At 41.9% G+C, this 18,083-nt stretch overlaps 6 protein-coding genes across 10 annotated transcripts; 3 read left to right on the top strand and 3 right to left on the bottom strand.

Moving 5' to 3' along the window:
* Positions 1-571: 571 nt before the first annotated feature.
* Positions 572-7,557, top strand: CycA (cyclin A). Its single transcript, XM_064689876.1, has 7 exons — positions 572-1,364; positions 2,143-2,348; positions 2,408-2,705; positions 6,133-6,356; positions 6,434-6,638; positions 6,707-6,954; positions 7,020-7,557. The coding sequence occupies exons 1-7, from the start codon at positions 1,152-1,154 to the stop codon at positions 7,171-7,173; spliced, it is 1,548 nt and encodes a 515-aa protein (XP_064545946.1). The 5' UTR covers positions 572-1,151; the 3' UTR covers positions 7,174-7,557.
* Positions 3,647-5,139, bottom strand: LOC135433697 (RIB43A-like with coiled-coils protein 2). Its single transcript, XM_064689877.1, has 2 exons — positions 4,910-5,139; positions 3,647-4,844 (listed from the first exon to the last, which is right to left on the bottom strand). Exons 1-2 carry the CDS (start codon positions 5,033-5,035, stop codon positions 3,825-3,827), a joined length of 1,146 nt encoding a protein of 381 aa, XP_064545947.1. The 5' UTR covers positions 5,036-5,139; the 3' UTR covers positions 3,647-3,824.
* Positions 7,558-8,562: 1,005 nt separating the features above from the next.
* LOC135433698 (NADH-cytochrome b5 reductase 3) lies at positions 8,563-13,213 on the bottom strand. 4 transcript variants are annotated; one of them, XM_064689878.1, is made up of 6 exons: positions 13,087-13,204; positions 12,813-13,017; positions 12,659-12,738; positions 10,028-10,681; positions 9,869-9,968; positions 8,563-9,030 (listed from the first exon to the last, which is right to left on the bottom strand). In XM_064689878.1, exons 3-6 carry the CDS (start codon positions 12,680-12,682, stop codon positions 8,858-8,860), a joined length of 951 nt encoding a protein of 316 aa, XP_064545948.1. In that variant the 5' UTR covers positions 12,683-12,738; positions 12,813-13,017; positions 13,087-13,204; the 3' UTR covers positions 8,563-8,857. The 4 variants fall into 4 exon arrangements, 2 of the variants coding, with proteins under 2 accessions (XP_064545948.1, XP_064545949.1); XR_010437127.1 differs by adding an exon at positions 9,110-9,351 and having other exon boundaries at positions 8,886-9,030; positions 12,659-13,017; positions 13,087-13,213; XR_010437128.1 differs by lacking the exons at positions 12,659-12,738; positions 12,813-13,017; positions 13,087-13,204 and adding exons at positions 9,110-9,351; positions 11,400-11,596 and having other exon boundaries at positions 8,886-9,030.
* Positions 13,214-13,256: 43 nt separating this feature from the next.
* Positions 13,257-14,894, top strand: RpL10Ab (ribosomal protein L10Ab). Of its 2 annotated transcripts, XM_064689880.1 has the most exons (3): positions 13,257-13,402; positions 13,884-14,039; positions 14,338-14,894. In XM_064689880.1, exons 1-3 carry the CDS (start codon positions 13,398-13,400, stop codon positions 14,828-14,830), a joined length of 654 nt encoding a protein of 217 aa, XP_064545950.1. In that variant the 5' UTR covers positions 13,257-13,397; the 3' UTR covers positions 14,831-14,894. The 2 variants fall into 2 exon arrangements, with proteins under 2 accessions (XP_064545950.1, XP_064545951.1); XM_064689881.1 differs by lacking the exons at positions 13,257-13,402; positions 13,884-14,039 and adding an exon at positions 14,117-14,243.
* Positions 14,895-15,210: 316 nt separating this feature from the next.
* On the bottom strand, positions 15,211-16,779 carry LOC135433401 (uncharacterized). Its single transcript, XM_064689454.1, has one exon. It carries the CDS (start codon positions 16,728-16,730, stop codon positions 15,315-15,317), a length of 1,416 nt encoding a protein of 471 aa, XP_064545524.1. The 5' UTR covers positions 16,731-16,779; the 3' UTR covers positions 15,211-15,314.
* Positions 16,780-16,911: 132 nt separating this feature from the next.
* LOC135433612 (uncharacterized) lies at positions 16,912-17,777 on the top strand. The gene is made up of 2 exons (XM_064689766.1): positions 16,912-17,334; positions 17,415-17,777. The coding sequence occupies exons 1-2, from the start codon at positions 16,912-16,914 to the stop codon at positions 17,775-17,777; spliced, it is 786 nt and encodes a 261-aa protein (XP_064545836.1).
* The last annotated feature ends 306 nt before the right edge of the window (positions 17,778-18,083 follow it).

Raw genomic sequence — 18,083 nt, 5'->3', positions numbered from 1 at the left:
ACTCTGTATTTATACTTTAAAGCCTAATTTTATAATATAATATAAGGAATATAATCTACTTTATACAACATATACAATACAATATATACATTTAATGTACGCTATTGCCTATTTATCATTAGGGTATGCGGGATAGACCAGATAATTGCAACATTATTGAATGGTAAAAGTATAAGTAAGAAAAAAGGGAACACTTTTGCATTTAAATTCAATTCTCAAACATATAAATTTACTTGCTGATCTGGCAATACTTAACATACAGTGCTGCCACTTCTTGTGTGCATAACAGTGCATTAACAGAATCATGTTTAAGCTACTCCGAATATTATATCGCATATAAAATATATAATTTACAATTAGTAGCATAATTTTATTGAAAACCATTAAAACTCATTCAATTATTTCCTGATGTGCCATAAGCAATATTTGGATATCCGCCCTCGAAATCACGATTTAGTTGCGCTATAAAAGACTCGAAAAATATCGGCAACATGGTTATATCGATAGAAAATGTTAAGTATCGAAAAATAGAACGAATAAACGAGCTCGCTTATAATTGACCGGGAAAAAATCAAATAGCAATAGCTCTTTGGCCGTGCGTCAAGCATAATTTCGGGACTCGCACACGGTGACGGATCTAAGATACGGTGCAAGCGAACGAGCAAAGCAAATCGAGATTGGTGTTAGCATGGGCATAGTTTTATATGTAAATTAAATTCAAGTGCCGCAAAGGAGCAAAAATGTTGTAAAAATTAAAAGTCAACTGTATTATAATATATCGTATGCGTCGTGAATGTTGAATGTAATTTGTGCTTCAAATATTTATGATAAATTTTGCTTGTGTGTAAATGTGTTCGACTTTGAGCATTTGTACTAACGCATACATATGCGTTTATGCTAGTGTGAGTAAAAACCGAAACTCAAGCGACTCAACAAACGACGACGACGATTCGAAGCCGCCGACGCAGCAGCTGAGCTAAAGAAACGAAATTACATACACACTTGCGTACATAAAATAAAGAGAAGCGAAGATAAAGCCACCATTTTTTAGTGACGAAGAAGAGAGCTAGGCGTAAAGCAAAGCACTCGGCGCCTTTGGATACAAATAAAGGCATTTAAATTATTATTTTGTGGCGAGCAGAACCAATAAAATGGCAAGTTTTCAAATACATCGTGACAACTGTGAAAAGGAGAATCCCGGCATGCTGAATCTAAAGGAAAAGGGAGCTGTTGCAAAGCAGCCACTCGCTGTAATTGGTGGCAAGGAGAAGGCTCTGGCACCGCGCGCCAATTTAGTTGTGCTGAATACCAACAACAACCATGGCAATGTGCCGCGCGGCAACCCCGCACCCCCTGGCAAAGTGGTAAGGTTCCATCACATTTCCCATCCTAATTTTGTTATGTATGTTTGTTGTTGAGCACTCTTATGCAGCTGCCGCGTTCAGCTTTGCTGGTGGTGGTAGTGCGATCACTACACAGAATAGTGGTGGTTTTTTTTCTGTCTGTCTGCCTATGTGTGTCTCCTTGTTGCTATCTCTCTTTGCACTCGTTCAAATCGAAAGGCGCCCTAAAAAGTTGCATTTAACAATTATATAAGTTCTTACATATTATATTAAGAATATACATATATACACATGCATTATTTTTTTTTGCCGGGTTGTGAGTGCGCGCCTAATCAGCAAAACTAACCTAGAAATGCACAATGCAAGAGTGAATCTTGCGCGCGATTTTGCATATGAGAGCAGAGTCTAGCAGAATAAAGCGAAAATGGAAAGGGCTATTAAAGCAAACAGGCAAACGAGATGTGCATTGAGATGCAATTACAGCACCTAGACGCACATACAAGCACAAAGTGCGCTTGTGTTTGTCTGTATGTGTGTGTAAAAGAGAAGGAGAAAGAAATGCAGGCAGGGAAGCCAGTAAAAGGCGCGCACAGTAAAACAAAAACAACAAAAGCGAACGACGACTGCGCGCAGCGCACGTAACAGGATCTTTCCCAGCATGGAAAAATTATAAAGCGAGACAGCAACTAACGTTCGCTATGCGGCCTCCCCTTCTAACACACGCATGCGCACACCGAGAGACCATGTTGTAATTGCGTTACTTTTGCATTTGTTTTTTATATGTATTTACATTTGGCAGGGTTTCCGCGAAGTTGCTAAGCTAAAGGTGGACGAAAACATTGCTTATGGCGGCCCCAAGAAATCGAACGTTGTGCCCGTGGTGGAGCAATTCAAGACATTCTCCGTTTACGAGGACAATGTCGATACACAGGTACAAGCCCAGACCAACAAGCCGCAGGCCAACGTTGCCGATAAGGAGAATATACAAAGTGGCGCCCAGAAGCTGTAAGTGATGTCTGAGCACAAGAATCCGTCTAAATTGTAATCGTCATATCCTGCTTTAGCGACCTGGTGCACCAGGAGTTCGCCATACAGCAAGGCTATGATCTGGATGGCACGCCCATGTCCGTCACCGATGTGCTATCGCCCATGTCAGTGGACCGGTCCATGGTGGATGCCAGCAATATCAGCAGCGCCCAGCTAACTGACAGCAGCCATGTCGAGGATATGGCTGATCTTAAGAATGCTGCTGATGCTGCTGCAGCCACGGAAAATGCGATATTGCCGCGCAACGACCGCCAGCGCTTCTTCGAGGTGGTCCAGTATCAGCGCGATATTTTGCAGAATTTCCGCGAGTGTGAGGTAAGTGCAATACTTCGTTATACAATTGCATAAATACATTTAAATGGAGAGAGGAGTCCCTTGAAAATTAGAGGCGTTTGATATCAGGGCAGTTTCTAATTTACAAATGACATTTACGCCGGGTTTAACTTGTGGGATGTTTTTACCATGCTTGTTTCGTAGACACGATGTTTCCGTGCCCTTCTCATCTTCTATATTTTTAATTAATTAACTATTCAAGGAAAAAGGGTTCTTAAATAGCGACTTACAGACTTTAAATGCAGTTTTTAAATGTGTTTATAACTTTAAACAGCTATACTTTTCGAGCGACTACTAGTTACAGATGTAAGCACATATATTAAAAATATGGGATTTGATACTTATTTCCTTGCGAGTCATTCTATCCCGATCTCAGTGATAGGTTGCGCCTTGTCACGCACTTGAGCAAAGTTAGTTTTCCATTTAGCGCCTAGGGATCTGGGTGTACTAGCTATCATAACCACACACATGCACACAAACACAGACAGACAAATGTGCTCACAGTCAGTAACTGAACCCAAAGAGCCGCACCCTCGTGGAAATGATGTCTTTGCGCGTCGCTGCCTTTCTTTCCTTTATTGTTTAGTTGCCTGCATCGCCGGTTTCGTCTTGTGTGAAAAAGTACCCGGGGTTCTACCTCAGCGCCATTTACATTCTTTTCAAGTGTGTTCACGTGCCTTTTGAGCTGTAAGCGCATGCCAAACGAATTTGACTGGTTGGTATATTATGCTGCCATATTTTGCTCAGTGTTTGAAGCCTAATTTACCAAGCATGGGCCCTGTCTAAGGGCTAACTTAGTATAATTGCCTATTCCATTTAAATTTTAATAGTTAATCATTTAACTTCCATTGGAACTAACTTGTCAGTAAATTGTAATATATTGACAATCATTGCTATTAGGGTCCTGCTTTCAAACAAAACGCTCAACTTTTAATTTAATCTTTATTAACTTTTTTTTGGTTTGACTGCAATTCGTTTACTGCTGACCTCGTGTGTGGAACTGCGCCGGCAGCCGAGCTCAAGGGCTGCTGAAACAATTCCACACAGAGCTCAGTTAAACGATGAACTGAGTGAACTGAAGATGAATTGGCTTTGAGCTAACTAACGTGAGGTCTTGTTGAACTGATCGTAGAACTCATCGCTGACCGCATTGCTGAGCTGGACGAGGGCATCCTTGCGCTGTTGATCCTGTTCGGTGGCGAGCTTGGCATTGGCGCGCACCAGATCGTCCAGCTGCTGCTTGTGCTTGCGATCCATTTCGATCTGCTTGAGCATGAGGGTACGATCCATGTTCATGGCATACTGATCCCACTGTTTGTCCATCAGTTGAGCCTCGGTTTTGCGTTGAAGCGTGTCGGTCAGCTGCTGCTCCTGGCCCTTGCGAAAGTCTAGCAGCTCGTCGGGTGTCATGCCGCGATACATGAAGGCGATCTTTTTGTTCGGGTTGCTGCGCGACTGAGCCACATCCGGATTCTCGGTCAGCATATCGCTGGACAGCATATTGTAGATCTCGGCCATGTCGTCCTCATATGTCTCGCGTTTGGTGCGCATACGGTTCTCCTGCTTCTGCTTGGCCAGATTGATATTGAACTGGCGCACCTTGTGTATGATCTGCTGGCGCATGCGGTGATCCGATTTGGCCATCTCCTCCAGATGCTTGTCACGGCACTGTACGCTCTCCATGTACACATTGTCGGCCGTGCGGCGTGCCTCCTCCGCCTGCTTGCGCTCCTTAACCTGCTGATCAAGCCAAGCGCGCTGTTGCTCGCGCTGCCTTACCTGGCGATCGCTCCTATGCAAATCTTCACCGCAGAAGATTTGTGCACTCGATATGCCAAGCGATATGTCGTCGTCGGCAATGCGTGCCGGCTTTGCTTTTTTCAGAAAGTTTGGATCGTTGAGATCGAACTCGCGACGCTGATCCCGACGCTGATAACGGCAACGGTAATAGTTGAGATCCGAGTCCACAATGCGTTTCTCCTTTTCTAGTTCCTTTTCTTTGGCCGTGATCAGGCGCTTCTGCAGCTGCTCCTGCTCCTCATAGCGCTTATCACATTCCAGCCGCTCACTGTTCCGCTTCTTTTTCTCCAAAATCTGGCGGTCCAACGTCTCCAAATCGAGCTACAGATTGTGCAACGCAAAATGGATGACAGACGATTGGGACTGCCATGGTACAGTGTACTCACCCCAAAGAGTCGCTGCCTGGCATTGAAGATGCGCTTCTTGCGTTCGTCCTCGTACTGCTCCCGCTTTTGCAGCTTGACCGCCTCGCTGAGGTCTTCCTTGGTGCACAATGGCATTTTAAGCGTCATCTTGTCCTCTTAAAACTTACTTTTATCTAGAAAATATGCACGTTATCCGTTTGTTTCAGTGTAAAAGTATTTCACGTTCTGATATTCAAACCGGATTTGAGCTTTGAGTTTGTTTGCTCGGTTGCCGGGTCGATTGTTGTTTGGTTCCCTGTTTGCTTGTTTACGGCCTAACAACCCCAACAACAACTCGGAAGACACAACAATAAATATTTATGGAATATTTGCTATTATTTTCTAGACTTTCTCCTTAAGTATTATACTATCCGAAAACCAATGGGAATTAGGAATTATCAGAAATGTATACACAAAATTGGGAATTCTTTCTCCATTTCCCCCATTTCATCAGTTTTCTGTATTGATCATGTGCGATGGCGCTTGGCGTGTCCAATAATCGTTAAACTGCCCATTAAATAAACACCTAATGTACATCGTGTTCGTATTGCCTCTTTTGGCCAAGATTTGTAGGATGGGAGTGGCGTACCTCTAAAATTTATATGTGGCTCACGTACTGCAAAATAACCAATAAACAAATAAAAATTGGCAAATTCGATTGAGCACAAATGATAGCTGAGGATCGCCGTGAACAAGTTAAGTTTTCAAGTCCCAAGTGTAGTCAAAAAGTTAAAGCAAACTCCGAATACAAGTTGTTTGAATAGCGAAGGAGAAGGGAGAAGTCAAGACAAATAGTTCAAAGAAGTGTTAAGATAAATATGTAATTAAATGAGTAAATTTGAAAAGGTATTTTGTGATCTGACAGCGAGCTATGGACTATGAGATACCGTCTACGTGGGTCTCAATTACTCTATCGCACATTGGTGCCTCTTCAAACATTGTCAAACATCTTGAATACATGAAGAGAATTATAAGTATTAAGAGAGAGGGAACAATTGTTGATTACTCGTTAATTCTTCCCATAAGTAGGGCCTTTCTATGCGATTTTCATAAATTCTTTATGCTTACAATTTTGATGCAAATTTAGGATGTGCTTGAAGGGAATGTAGTTTTCTTATTACAAATTCAACTTAACTAAATTTATAATATAAGCAATACATGAAATTGACCCGTTTGTTAACCATTCCTCTTATATTCATTGGCAGAAAAAGCATCGCCCAAAAGCGCAATACATGCGTCGCCAAACTGACATCAATCACTCGATGCGCACCATTCTGGTTGATTGGCTGGTCGAAGTCGCCGAGGAATACAAACTGGACACGGAGACTCTGTACTTATCAGTCTCATATTTGGATCGCTTCCTCAGCCAGATGTCGGTGAAGCGCTCCAAGCTACAATTGGTTGGCACGGCAGCCATGTACATTGCCTCGTAAGTAACCCATTTCAAAATAGACTTCCAGTTGTTTAGAGGCAAGCTTCATTTATGCTTTTTGTTTTTGCACACAGCAAATATGAGGAGATCTACCCACCAGATGTTGGAGAGTTTGTCTTTCTCACTGACGACAGCTATACAAAGGCCCAAGTGTTGCGCATGGAGAATGTGTTTCTTAAAATTCTATCCTTCAATTTGTGCACACCAACACCCTACGTTTTCATCAACACCTACGCCGTGCTGTGCGATATGCCCGAGAAGCTGAAGTACATGACATTGGTAGGTGATCTTTGCGTGCTGACCAGTTAATTGATTTGAGCAATACCTAATTTATTTACGATTTGCAGTACATTTGTGAGCTGTCACTATTGGAGGGAGAATCTTATATGCAATATTTGCCCTCGCTCATGTCGGCTGCTTCGCTTGCATTTGCCCGTCACATTCTTGGTATGCCAATGTGGACGGCGCAGCTGGAGGAGATTACCACGTACACATTGGAACAATTGAAGCATGTAGTCGTGCTGCTGTGCAAGACGCACAAGTCAGCCAGAGAGCTAAGCACGCAGGCTATAAGGGAAAAGTACAATAGGGACAAGTAAGTTGTGCAATATATTAGATGTGTTATGCGCCTAAATATGGTATGTTTCCTTTTGTTTTTAGATTCAAGAAAGTGGCCACAATTGAGCCCATTGAACTGAGCGAATCGGAAATCGATATTATTGTACAGGATTATAAAGCGGCCAGCCAGTGCCAGACAGAGCAGCAGCCAGGCATCAATATGAAACCTAAAGTCAATTTGTTTTATAAGTTTTAAGTGTTTTTACATCAGCATCAGCCATGATCAAATTGTATTGTAGTTTAGCATTTTCCAATGTACACCCTCTAGTAGTTTTATTCGTTGTAAGTGTAAGTACGACTGCATTAAGGTTTTACTGCCATGCTGCAAACGCGCACGCTGAATAAAACGTGCACTGCCACACCCACACCTACACAATTCGTACACTTGGCAAGCTACTGGACAATTGTATATGCTAACTGGCCATATATGAGATGAGCTACCACAAAGAAGATGAGCTAGCACGAGGAACAAGTGCGATCGATTATACGATCCAAGTTCAAGTCCAGATCCCCGGCGAGAGCTTGTCACGCAAAGCGTGCGCAGCAGCAAATCATATCACAAGATAAATCGAATTGAAAACCCGTAACCAACAATCTTAGGCTACTTACTTATACATTTTAAGTTATTGATTTCATTATTTGTTCGATGTCGTATTTTTTATTATTTCTAACGTATTTATATAACCAGATATGTATGTAAACAATGTCTTTCAAATATGCATACTAATAATCGGCCGAAGCTAAAGACCATAAAATATTTATGCTACATATATGCTAACTAAATAGGCTATAAATGTTCTGTGAACCCCGCAACAAATATGAGAAATATATCAGTTTTCATGAAATATTAATAACATTTCGCTCTCTAACTTATAGTTTTTATATTATCATAAACATTTACATATAATGACGCTTACTACACGTTTAGTTCAACTGTGTTTTTATTAGAAATCAATGTCATAGGACAGCAAACCTTATATGTAATTCCCTTCTGGACTTTTTTTTTTACATATAATACAACTATTGTCAAATATTGCAAACCATCAATAAAATTAAATGGCAAACCATAAAAAAGACAAATCTGAACATAAATCCATTAATAACAGCATTTTCAACTGTTTGAAAATAATATTCATAAATGTTGCATAAATTAAACCTAGATATATAGTATTTCGATGCAGTCCTCGGTAGATGAGTTGTCCAAGTGCAGAAGTCATTCGGACAAATATCGAGAATCGGGACTTAAATCTGTGTGCGCAGTCGTGCGGTTCGGTTTGGTCATTTATTTAATCTCTCATATATATAAAGATTATAGATTATCTGTATTAATGTAAGGTTTTCCTGGAAGTGTCCATCTATATAAATTTGTATTACCAGGTTTACGGCCTCTTTGAATTAAACAAGTTCACGTTTTACACAATACTTCGTGAATGTATAAGAAATGGCCCAAATTAACATACTCGTGCTGAATGAAAGTGAATGATTGCAAACGAATTAACGATTCGATTGAAACGAATAATTATTGCAAATCAGAGTTCAACGACAACAAATTGTTTATGTAAATCCGATAACAAAATTGAAAGTGTTTTTGCCTTCTATGTATATAACAATTGTTTATTGAAAAAATGAAAAACAAAGTGTAGTATTGAGTTGTTGCATCTGTTCGATTTGAACCACATTCCCATGAAGCCGGACACCCTCACACATGCAGAAATATAACTGCAGAGGCTACTCAGTATTATATAGTTAGTTCTTGGGTCAATTCCAAATGCAACTCTTGAGCGTAGAGCAATAGACAAACAAAAATGCAACTTTTGTCTCCAATGATTGTGAGTTGCCAAATGTGGAGTTATGGCGCCTATATAGATCGGTGATCGCTCCTAATATGCAAAACGTGTGTCCGGATGATAGCCAAGCTTGTCTAACGCTGGATTGCAGGCAAAGTTAATCATGGGCGGCGGGCCGCAGAGAAGGACAATCGTCTCATCGTTGGCCGGCAGCAGATGAGCTCCAATCATTTCATCATTGATAAATCCAACACTGTACGCCCAGCCTGTGAGGAAATAGACAAACAGATAAATTAGATATGAATGAACTTGAGAACTCATTTACAACTGCGTTTCGACGGCAACCTTTTCCCTGCATTGTGATATGAAATCAAAATTCGCGATTAAATTATACGGATGCTAGCTGTGAGACACTTAATAGCTAAAACGCTGCTCGGAATGGTGACCCAGTCGCTCGAGGCCCGGTATACAGGTATAGTTGACCATGGGCGGTGGTCCGCAAAGCAGACACAGCGTCTCTGGATCGGGCGGATAAAGCTGCTCGCCCATCATCTCATCGTTGATGTGCCCGGTATTGTACAACCAGGCTATGTAGCGTGCGTGCGCCGTGCGGGGCATCCGTTGGAGGGCAGCATGTGGCGAGGAGCAAACACAAAAGTTCTCAACATAATAGATGGCTTTTAGCATTAGCACTAAGATTGCTACACTGAATCGATGAAATGATTATGTGAATGAATTCTGATTGTACTGTGACATGCATATCTTTGATCAAGGGTGAGTATATAAAAGAAACTAGGTTAATTTGTTAAATTATAATTGAATTCTCCTTTTACAAATGATTGAAAGTTCGTTTCTTAATTTTTCTTCTTCTATACAATTTAGTTTTACAAGCTAACGTTTTCTCAATCATAAATCTAAATTTCATATTAATTGCATGTTTTTTCTTTCTTTCTAGAATTGAGATAATCTTAATAAACTTTAAAGTGCTCTCTAAAAGTGAAAGTAAAAGTCTGTTGGATGTTCTGTAGTAATCTATATCTATATGTGAATATGATTTTGATTCGATGGAATTATTTATGCGGAACATTGGAAGCCGCAGCTCACCTTCGGCCGCCTTGTCCACGGTGTACCAGACCTTAAACTGATCGGGATGCTTCTTGGCCAGTTCATCTAGCTCGTCACGCAGCAAAATATCCTTTTCACTCTGCAAAACAAAAGTTGTGACTTTAGAAAGTGAGATGAAAAGCCTTGCTATGAACTCACCTGGTTGGCGAACAGCAGCGCCAGCTTGGTCTTGTCCTTGTCACTGCGCTTGAGCACTTCGCGCACCAGCTGCAGCATGGGCGTGATGCCAGTGCCGCCGGCTATCATGTTGACATGCTTGGCGGTCACATGTTTGGGTGGATCTTTGCGCAGTTTCTTAATGGAGAAGGTGCCGTTGCCCAGGTATTGCAGTCGACCCGATGGTCCGCGGAACGATATCTTTTCACCCAGCTCCATCTGTTCCAAATGCTGCGTCATTTTGCCGCCCGCTGGGAATTTGGGATGCGTGTCCTTAAAGTACACCTTCACAACCAAGTCCACATAGCCCACATCCTCGTCAGACGAGATGGGCGTGTACGGCCGTATGACAAGCTCGTTGTCAATCGTTGCAATCAGATGAATGTGCTGGCCCACGGGCAGGCCGAGTATATGCTGCTTGGAGGGCAGTCCAAAGCGGAAACGTCGTGTATCATGGCTGAGCACCTCCTTCTCGATCAACGGCAGCTGATACTTATCGTTGGGATCCACAAGTGTGCGCAGCCGAGCGGTTCGGTTCGGCTCGCGGCGCGGCTTCGTTGACTTCTTGTTGATGAAATAGTGGAGAATCAAGGCGCCGGCAACGACGGCTACGACGCCCACGGCAATCGGAACGAACTGTAAGTAGAGAAAAACCCAAAGACAACTGTTATTTGAGATTAAGATTAGGACAGAGTTATGTAGGACCAACATATAAATCGATTATCACAATCGAATGGATCGGGCAAAATGATTTGTTTATCTTATCAAAATGACGCAAATTTATTTATATTTAAAAAGATTTTTTTTTGGACCTTTCGTGGCATTACGTGATTTTCCATTAATTTATTTTGCCCGACAGATGCCTTTGCTGATTAAAGTTCAAATAGTCGATTGACATCGTTTCATATAATTTTCAATGCTTTCTTACTATACCCGATTACCCCATGTATTAGCCCCAATTTGTGTTGGCCAATATGAAATCTGAGCCTGTTATCTCTCTGTGGCTTTAGTGAACTTTAAGCCCTCGCTATGAAGCCACAAAAGAGAGGGCTTCTCTTTAAAGCCAAACTTTATTGAGGTTATTTTCATTTGCGAAACAACCAACTGACACCCATAACGTTTTGGCCGTGACCTTGAAAACGTAGTCCACTTGAGGCAACATTTCATATTGCACAGGCAGACATCCAATGCGCTTCGGGTGATATGTGCGCATATGTATGTATAATTATCTATGACGTCACGCACAGATAAACAGAGAGCGCCCGCTGTGCCTTAAGCAGGGAACGGAAGAGAGCGGTCAGTGCGCGGCAGCTCTTGCGTTCATTTTCTCTCGAATTATATTTATTAGACTTACATCGAAATCTGTCATTTTCACACACTTGATGAATATTGCTTGCTTTATATTATGAATTCCAATTTAAATTATTCAAATATTCAACTTGACCGACAATTAGAAATAGCTAACGTTTGATCAACCGCCACACGCCGCGCACAATTTCCAATTGAAATGAAGTCGAAGCGGTGGAGTCAACACGAGGGCTCGGTGCCGAGTCAGCACGCGTATGTGGACAGTGCGTGTTAGAAGTAAACGGTCAAGCTAAACATAGACAGACATTTTAGTAGTTTATTCTATAACCTAATTTGCAATGATGTAGTTAGTAAGTATGCTTGCGAATTAACTGTTATCAAGCTTTTGCTACTATATATTTAAGGAGAAGACTTTTAATATTTTAAATTTAATTTAAATTTATGTGCATGAGTGTTCGAGCATACATGCTACGCACTTTGTAGAGCGTACACTAGTAAACATTTTCTAACGATGATAAGCAAAAAGTTCAGGTTGCCGAGAGAGCATGACAGTAAAATTTAATGTGAGAGGAGCAGGGTAAATGTTTAAAGAGAGCTGCTGTCAAAGAGAGTTGTACAAAAGCAGTTGTGCTGGATGAACAGCTGACATGTCTGTAAGTAAATGTGCCGACCATAGCGCACATACATAAATATTAACCTTTATGCATTGTAGAAACTAGAGATGAGCTATATTGATATTTTTCATTCATACTAAAAACTGTTATTTTCTCGAAAAAGTTATTTAACTTGCGTATTTAAGTTGAAATGATGCAGCTAATTTTCATGTTTTCAATTCTGCTACCAAAGAGTAGGACGAGTAGGACATGATATTTGTCAGTCACAGTGACGCAATTAATTCCTTGCGCTGAGCTGGTCTTGGGGCAGCTGCGTGACACAAATTTAATCAATTTAATCTTCCTGACCAAAAAACATATTGAATATAAATCAACATTAAAAGCATGACGTCATTTAACAATGATGAACTTGTTATTGTTGCCCAATTCAATTTTAATAGCGACGGGCAAGGAATGTATGATTGTCGTTATAAATACCTTTGTAGTATATCCGCATATTTCTTTGCATTCTTTTGTGGGAGATGCCAAATGGCAAGCACATATATGTGTACATACAAATGTATATTTTTAAGAATTATGAAATAGCCTAGCTAAATGTGATATGCGTGTGTGATGAGAATGCGGGTATATCAAAACGGGGGTACCAAAAATTATGCAAAAGCTGCGCTGCACAGCTTGTTTCGTAACTTACATTGCTCTCAATTAAACGCGCCATATCCAAAGGCTGGAGTCGCTGCTATCTGGAGATTGGAAATTGCCGGTTCTTTGCAGCTGTTGAAAATCAATTAGTGCAATTTTGGATAAATTATATAATTCGTATATTGCAGCGATGGAACATCACTCACTGGCACAATCACAGTGGCACACACCGACAGAAGTTTTATTTTAAAACGCAACGCAGGCCCAACGCGAATGCGAGCGTGGAGATAGTGAAAGCAATTGTTTTGTTTGACGACGAAACGTTTGCTCTCTTGCACTCTCGCTCGAGTCAGGTACCACACTCTTTCATTGCTCTGCGAAAGCTCTTTGTTTTGCCAGTTGGAGCGTTAGCTGCAAAAATATGTATGTATGTAAGTATCAGAATGTATTTTGTTTATAGTTTATGACTGAGACACCTACCGTTTAAATTAACTAATGTGCACATAAAAGCTACAAGACTTTCAAATTGTTCAAACTTAAAGAAAACAGCTGCGTTTAGTTAAAAACTTGTTTATGGATTTTAATTACATATGCAAAGTTAGGCGTTGCCACCGTGTTGCTAGTGGTACATGCAAAGCTTAGCGCTGCCACCCTGTTGCTAGCGATATACCCATGAGCAACTGTTTCAATAAATATCGCAGCAACTCTGTTAAAAATTTATCGATATCTAAGAGTATTATCGCTGGGACTCGCCTCTTTCTTTCGTGAAACGCACATCGCAAGGTGTAGACATGGCGTAAGTGAATTTATTGAAAAATCTTTAAAAATTAAATGCATCGTGAATAATTTAAAGGAAATAAAGAAGCATAATGATATATTTTATGCCACTTTATATGTTCTGCACGGTATTTATTGAATGTGGCCATTAGAAACCAGCTTTATATCCAAAATAATATGGACCACATGAGTGGACAGAAAAATCTTGCAAATGAAATGCAACTTGAATATTTTAATGAAAATAATGCAGTATATGTCTATATCTTATGCCGCGTTATACGTCTAACATTATATTTATCGTATTTGGCAATCAGAAACCAACTTTTTGGACCAATATCAATGACCACATCAGTTTGGAAATGATTGCAATATTAAACTTAAATTTTGTGCTAAATATGTGACTACTTATGCAAGTTGCAACCATTTGCGCAATTCTTAAACATTATTTTCACTTCTATTTCGTAGGACAGAGAAATAATAAACCTCATTTCCAATTACAGGTCGAAAGTGTCTCGTGACACGCTCCTTGAGGGCGTCAGTGGTATTCTGGAGCATTCGCTAACTAAGAAGCGCGGCTTCCTGGAAACGGTGGAACTCCAAATTGGCCTGAAAAATTATGATCCCCAAAAGGACAAGCGTTTCTCCGGCACTGTTAAGTACGTTGGCTAAAATACCTGCGCTGCGAACCATATGATTCCCACTGGGAATTGGCTTCAGCGTTAGGCAGTCGTATATGTGTTCACGCACATTACGGCGGACCTGCACTCAGGGTCTTAAAATCAAATTGAGTAGGCACCAGCAATGGTGCCGAACCCCTTAGTTAAGACATAATTACAAATGCCTGCTCCTCTGCGAGCTGTGTAAGTTTTCCGAAAATTCCATCGTTTTCCTTTCCAGCTCAAATTTGTTTCCATTCTTCCTGCTAAACATTTTATTTATGTATTTATCGTGCAGGTTGAAACACATCCCACGTCCAAAGATGAAGGTGTGCATTCTGGGCGATCAGCAGCATTGCGACGAGGCCAAGGCTAATGGCGTTGAGTTCATGGATGCTGAGGCTCTCAAGAAGCTGAACAAGAACAAGAAGCTGGTTAAGAAACTGGCCAAGTCCTATGACGCCTTCCTGGCCTCCGAATCGCTGATCAAGCAAATTCCACGTCTGTTGGGCCCCGGTCTGAACAAGGCTGGCAAGTTCCCTGGTCTTCTGTCGCACCAGGAGTCGATGATGGGCAAAATCGAGGAGGTCAAGTCCACCATTAAGTTCCAGATGAAGAAGGTTCTGTGTCTGTCCGTTGCCGTTGGACACGTCGGCATGAAGCAAGACGAGCTCTCCCAAAACGTCAGCTTGTCGATCAATTTCTTGGTCTCGCTGCTGAAGAAGAACTGGCAGAACGTTCGCTCCCTGCACATCAAGTCATCGATGGGCCCACCCCAGCGTCTGTACTAAATTATATTGTGCTCTGCTGCAAACTAATATTTTATATAAATAAAATTTACATTTGATCAATGTACGTAACGGGATTGCTTATGACAATCAATTTGTCCATTTTAATAGTGATACTTTATGCCAGTTACACAAACATTTTAAAATTAGTTTGTTCATTTGTTTCATTTTTAATGGCTGAATTGTTCTATGATATAAATCAATTCAGAGCTGAGTTCCAATACAAAACATCTGAACGAACTATTAATCAAAATTTAAGGTTTAAATCCATCTTAATGATTTATATAACTTCTATATAAAAAACTTGACTATAGCTGCGAAGTTGTCGATTGTCAATTCAGTAATGAAAGATCAGTTTTATAGTTTACAGAAAACAATTTAGCTTTTAAATTAGATCATTTATTCTGCGTCTGGCACCCCTTAGTAAGTAGAACCTTAACCATTACCATATATACAATATAGTCTTAACATATGTAGCCAGTCGTATTCATATTTCCGTGGAGCTGATGGTACGCGCTAGAAAATCGCGTACTTCTAAGGCTTGCTTAACATCCGCGCTGGCGTCCGCCCTTGGATCGATTGGCGCTGACCTGAACCTGGATACGTCCACCGTGTTGCCCCACTCCAGCATATGGGGCTCGCTGAGTTCCTCAAGCAGATTGTGTAGAACAGTGGCCGCTGAAATAATGCAGGATGCGGTCTGGAAGCTAATGTCTAGTGGCTGGCTGAGGAAGCGCCAGCGTGACATTAATCGATGCATGGCGCAGTCGCTCAGCTCCTGCAGATGGTCGGCCACCTCGTTGAAGTCGTATTCGTGCGGCGCCACCGGATCCGAATAGCGCTGCAGCAGCCATGGACGCAGCGGATAGTTTTGATTAGCGGGCGCCAGCACGAAGGCGGGCACCAAACGGTTGTTGATGCAGCGCGGAGGCAGCTGTTTGAGTAAGTTTGGTGCCTCCGCGAACATGGGTGGCAGCGGCGCCTTGGTGCCATGGGCGTTGCCCAGGCGCAGCTCACGGAAGAGCATGCGATCATCCAAAAGGAATTCCATGCGCAGCGTAGAAATCCCAGCATATTGCTTTCTCGGGCAGCGGAGAGGAATGCAACAAACGCCCAGGACACCAACGAGCGCCGCGGGCATGTTGCATTCCCGCTTGAAACCGGCAACCACATTCGCACAGTCCGCCTCGCTCTGCGGCAGCCGGCGCAACGCCTTACCCAAGCTGGCCATGACGGCATTGCAGAACACTTTCAGGCATTTGATGGTGTGTATGCGTGGGATTGCAAACTGTTCCGAAATAATGGAAATACGCTCGCCACTAGCCAGAAAGTAGAGGGCCAAGCCCACGCATTTGTCCGGCAAAATGACACCCACAGTAGATGTTAGATCTGGCACCGAGTGCAGGGCGGATGACAATTGGTTGCAGAGCGACTTAAATGTGCTGCGGGTCACATGGAGGCTATCCAGAAACTGCTCATCGCTGTATTGGGGTATTGTGTGCTCCCAAAATAGCGTTTGGCCAACTGTTTCCGTTGCCAGGTTGGAATCGGAAGCGGCAGTGTTGATGTTGTCCCTGACTGTCTCCATTTCCTCGTCGTGCTGCAACTGGGCGTGCTTCATCCGGAGCATGACGAACATTTGCAGATAACTGGATTGCAGCTCGATCATTTGCTGCATGAAAAGGGAGCGCAACTGTTTAAGGCGCCGTCTGGTGCGTTGCTGTTGACGCCTGCGGCTCACGATCACCGTCTGCTGCAGGTGCCGCACATGCAGTCGGATTAGCGTGGCAATTTTCCGTTTGCGCTGCTGCAATGCGCTTTCCGTGCATTTCGGAGCGCTTTTAAGTAATTTGGACAGAGCATCGTTTAAATCGTTGTTTATTGTTTTCAGCTCTTCGTCCATTTTTTTCAATACGGCAGTGTGACCGCACACGGCAAATACAAAAATAAACATTTCAAAATGTATTCGATAGGCAAATGCCAAATAATCGAACATGTGCTAGTGCTATCGATAAGTGTGTACATAAGTTTTCAAATCGAATTCGTTTTTGCAATTTCGGGCAACTGCACATTCTTAACCCAAAATGAACACAACGAGTTATGTTCATGATTTTGAAAGACACTTTGGAGCTGGCGGCACATCAACACCGGTGCACAATTCGCAGTCGCCATTGCACAAGGCTCTAATTGAATATGCAACAACTTCAGCCCGTTTGCTATTTATACAGGATCCCGCCGTATACGCGGACTTTCATCACACTAACGAAGCATTCAACGAATATTCATCAATGGAACTGTGCGAAATCATGTTAAACTCAGTTTTGCCCAAGGTGCACACATACCCGTTGACGGCAACAATTAAAAAGCGCCTGAAACTATTAGAGCTTCATCCGTGCTTTCAACGAACTCCCCAAGGTTATCAATATACACCACAACGCCTGGGAGCGCATTTTGTGCTGCAGCCAAAATGTGATTTTAGTCTGCCGGAGCAACTGCCAAAATTACTGGTGAGTCTGGCTGCGCTACTTTCTGTATATATATATATATATATATATATTAATGTAATTAATTTTGTGTTTTGTTTCAGTCGTCACAGGGCAATCGCCCAGGTCGGGCGTCATTTCCGAAACAAGCGCTCGCCCGCTCCCGAGATGCTTCCCACACAATGCTGCTTGGATGCGAGGCAGTGCCGCACGTTGGGTTAAAGTTCCAGCTAAGCTTTGATATTGCTGCACTGCTCTCGCCCATGCTTTCCAGCCATTCGGAGCACTCTGTTAGCGAACTGCACAATGTGACCAAAATAAAAAAACGTCTGCAACGCGCCAAGCAGAGTTTCCAGGCGACGGGCAACATGTCGCCCTACCGCAACAATCTGGAGCAGCTCATCAACAACATGGTCATGTTCGACATGCTTAAGAAGCGACTGTACAGAAGTTTGTTTAACTTGTGAGTCGGATGTGGACACGCCTTAAATATACATGCAGTATGTAAAATCTTTAAAATTTTTATAAAATTACGTATTTTTGTGTGAAAAGTTGTTGGCAGAAGACCGTTAATTGTACATTTGCACATTTATTTCTGATTTTAAACAAATTTTAAACATATATTCCATTTTTATCAATTCCCCACATTTATACATTTAAAAGACGTTTTGATAAATCTTTTAGATTCGACATAAATTAAATTAGAATGAGCCAAATCGTTTTACTTCTTCAATACAGAAGTTTTTTTTAACTATTATTCTGCTAAACATTTC

Source organism: Drosophila montana, unplaced genomic scaffold (genome assembly GCF_035044405.1).
Source record: "Drosophila montana isolate Dmon_TW-CO22-7 unplaced genomic scaffold, ASM3504440v1 contig_3218_1, whole genome shotgun sequence".
NCBI lineage: Eukaryota > Metazoa > Arthropoda > Insecta > Diptera > Drosophilidae > Drosophila > Drosophila montana.
This window is presented reverse-complemented; position numbering and strand designations above follow the sequence as displayed.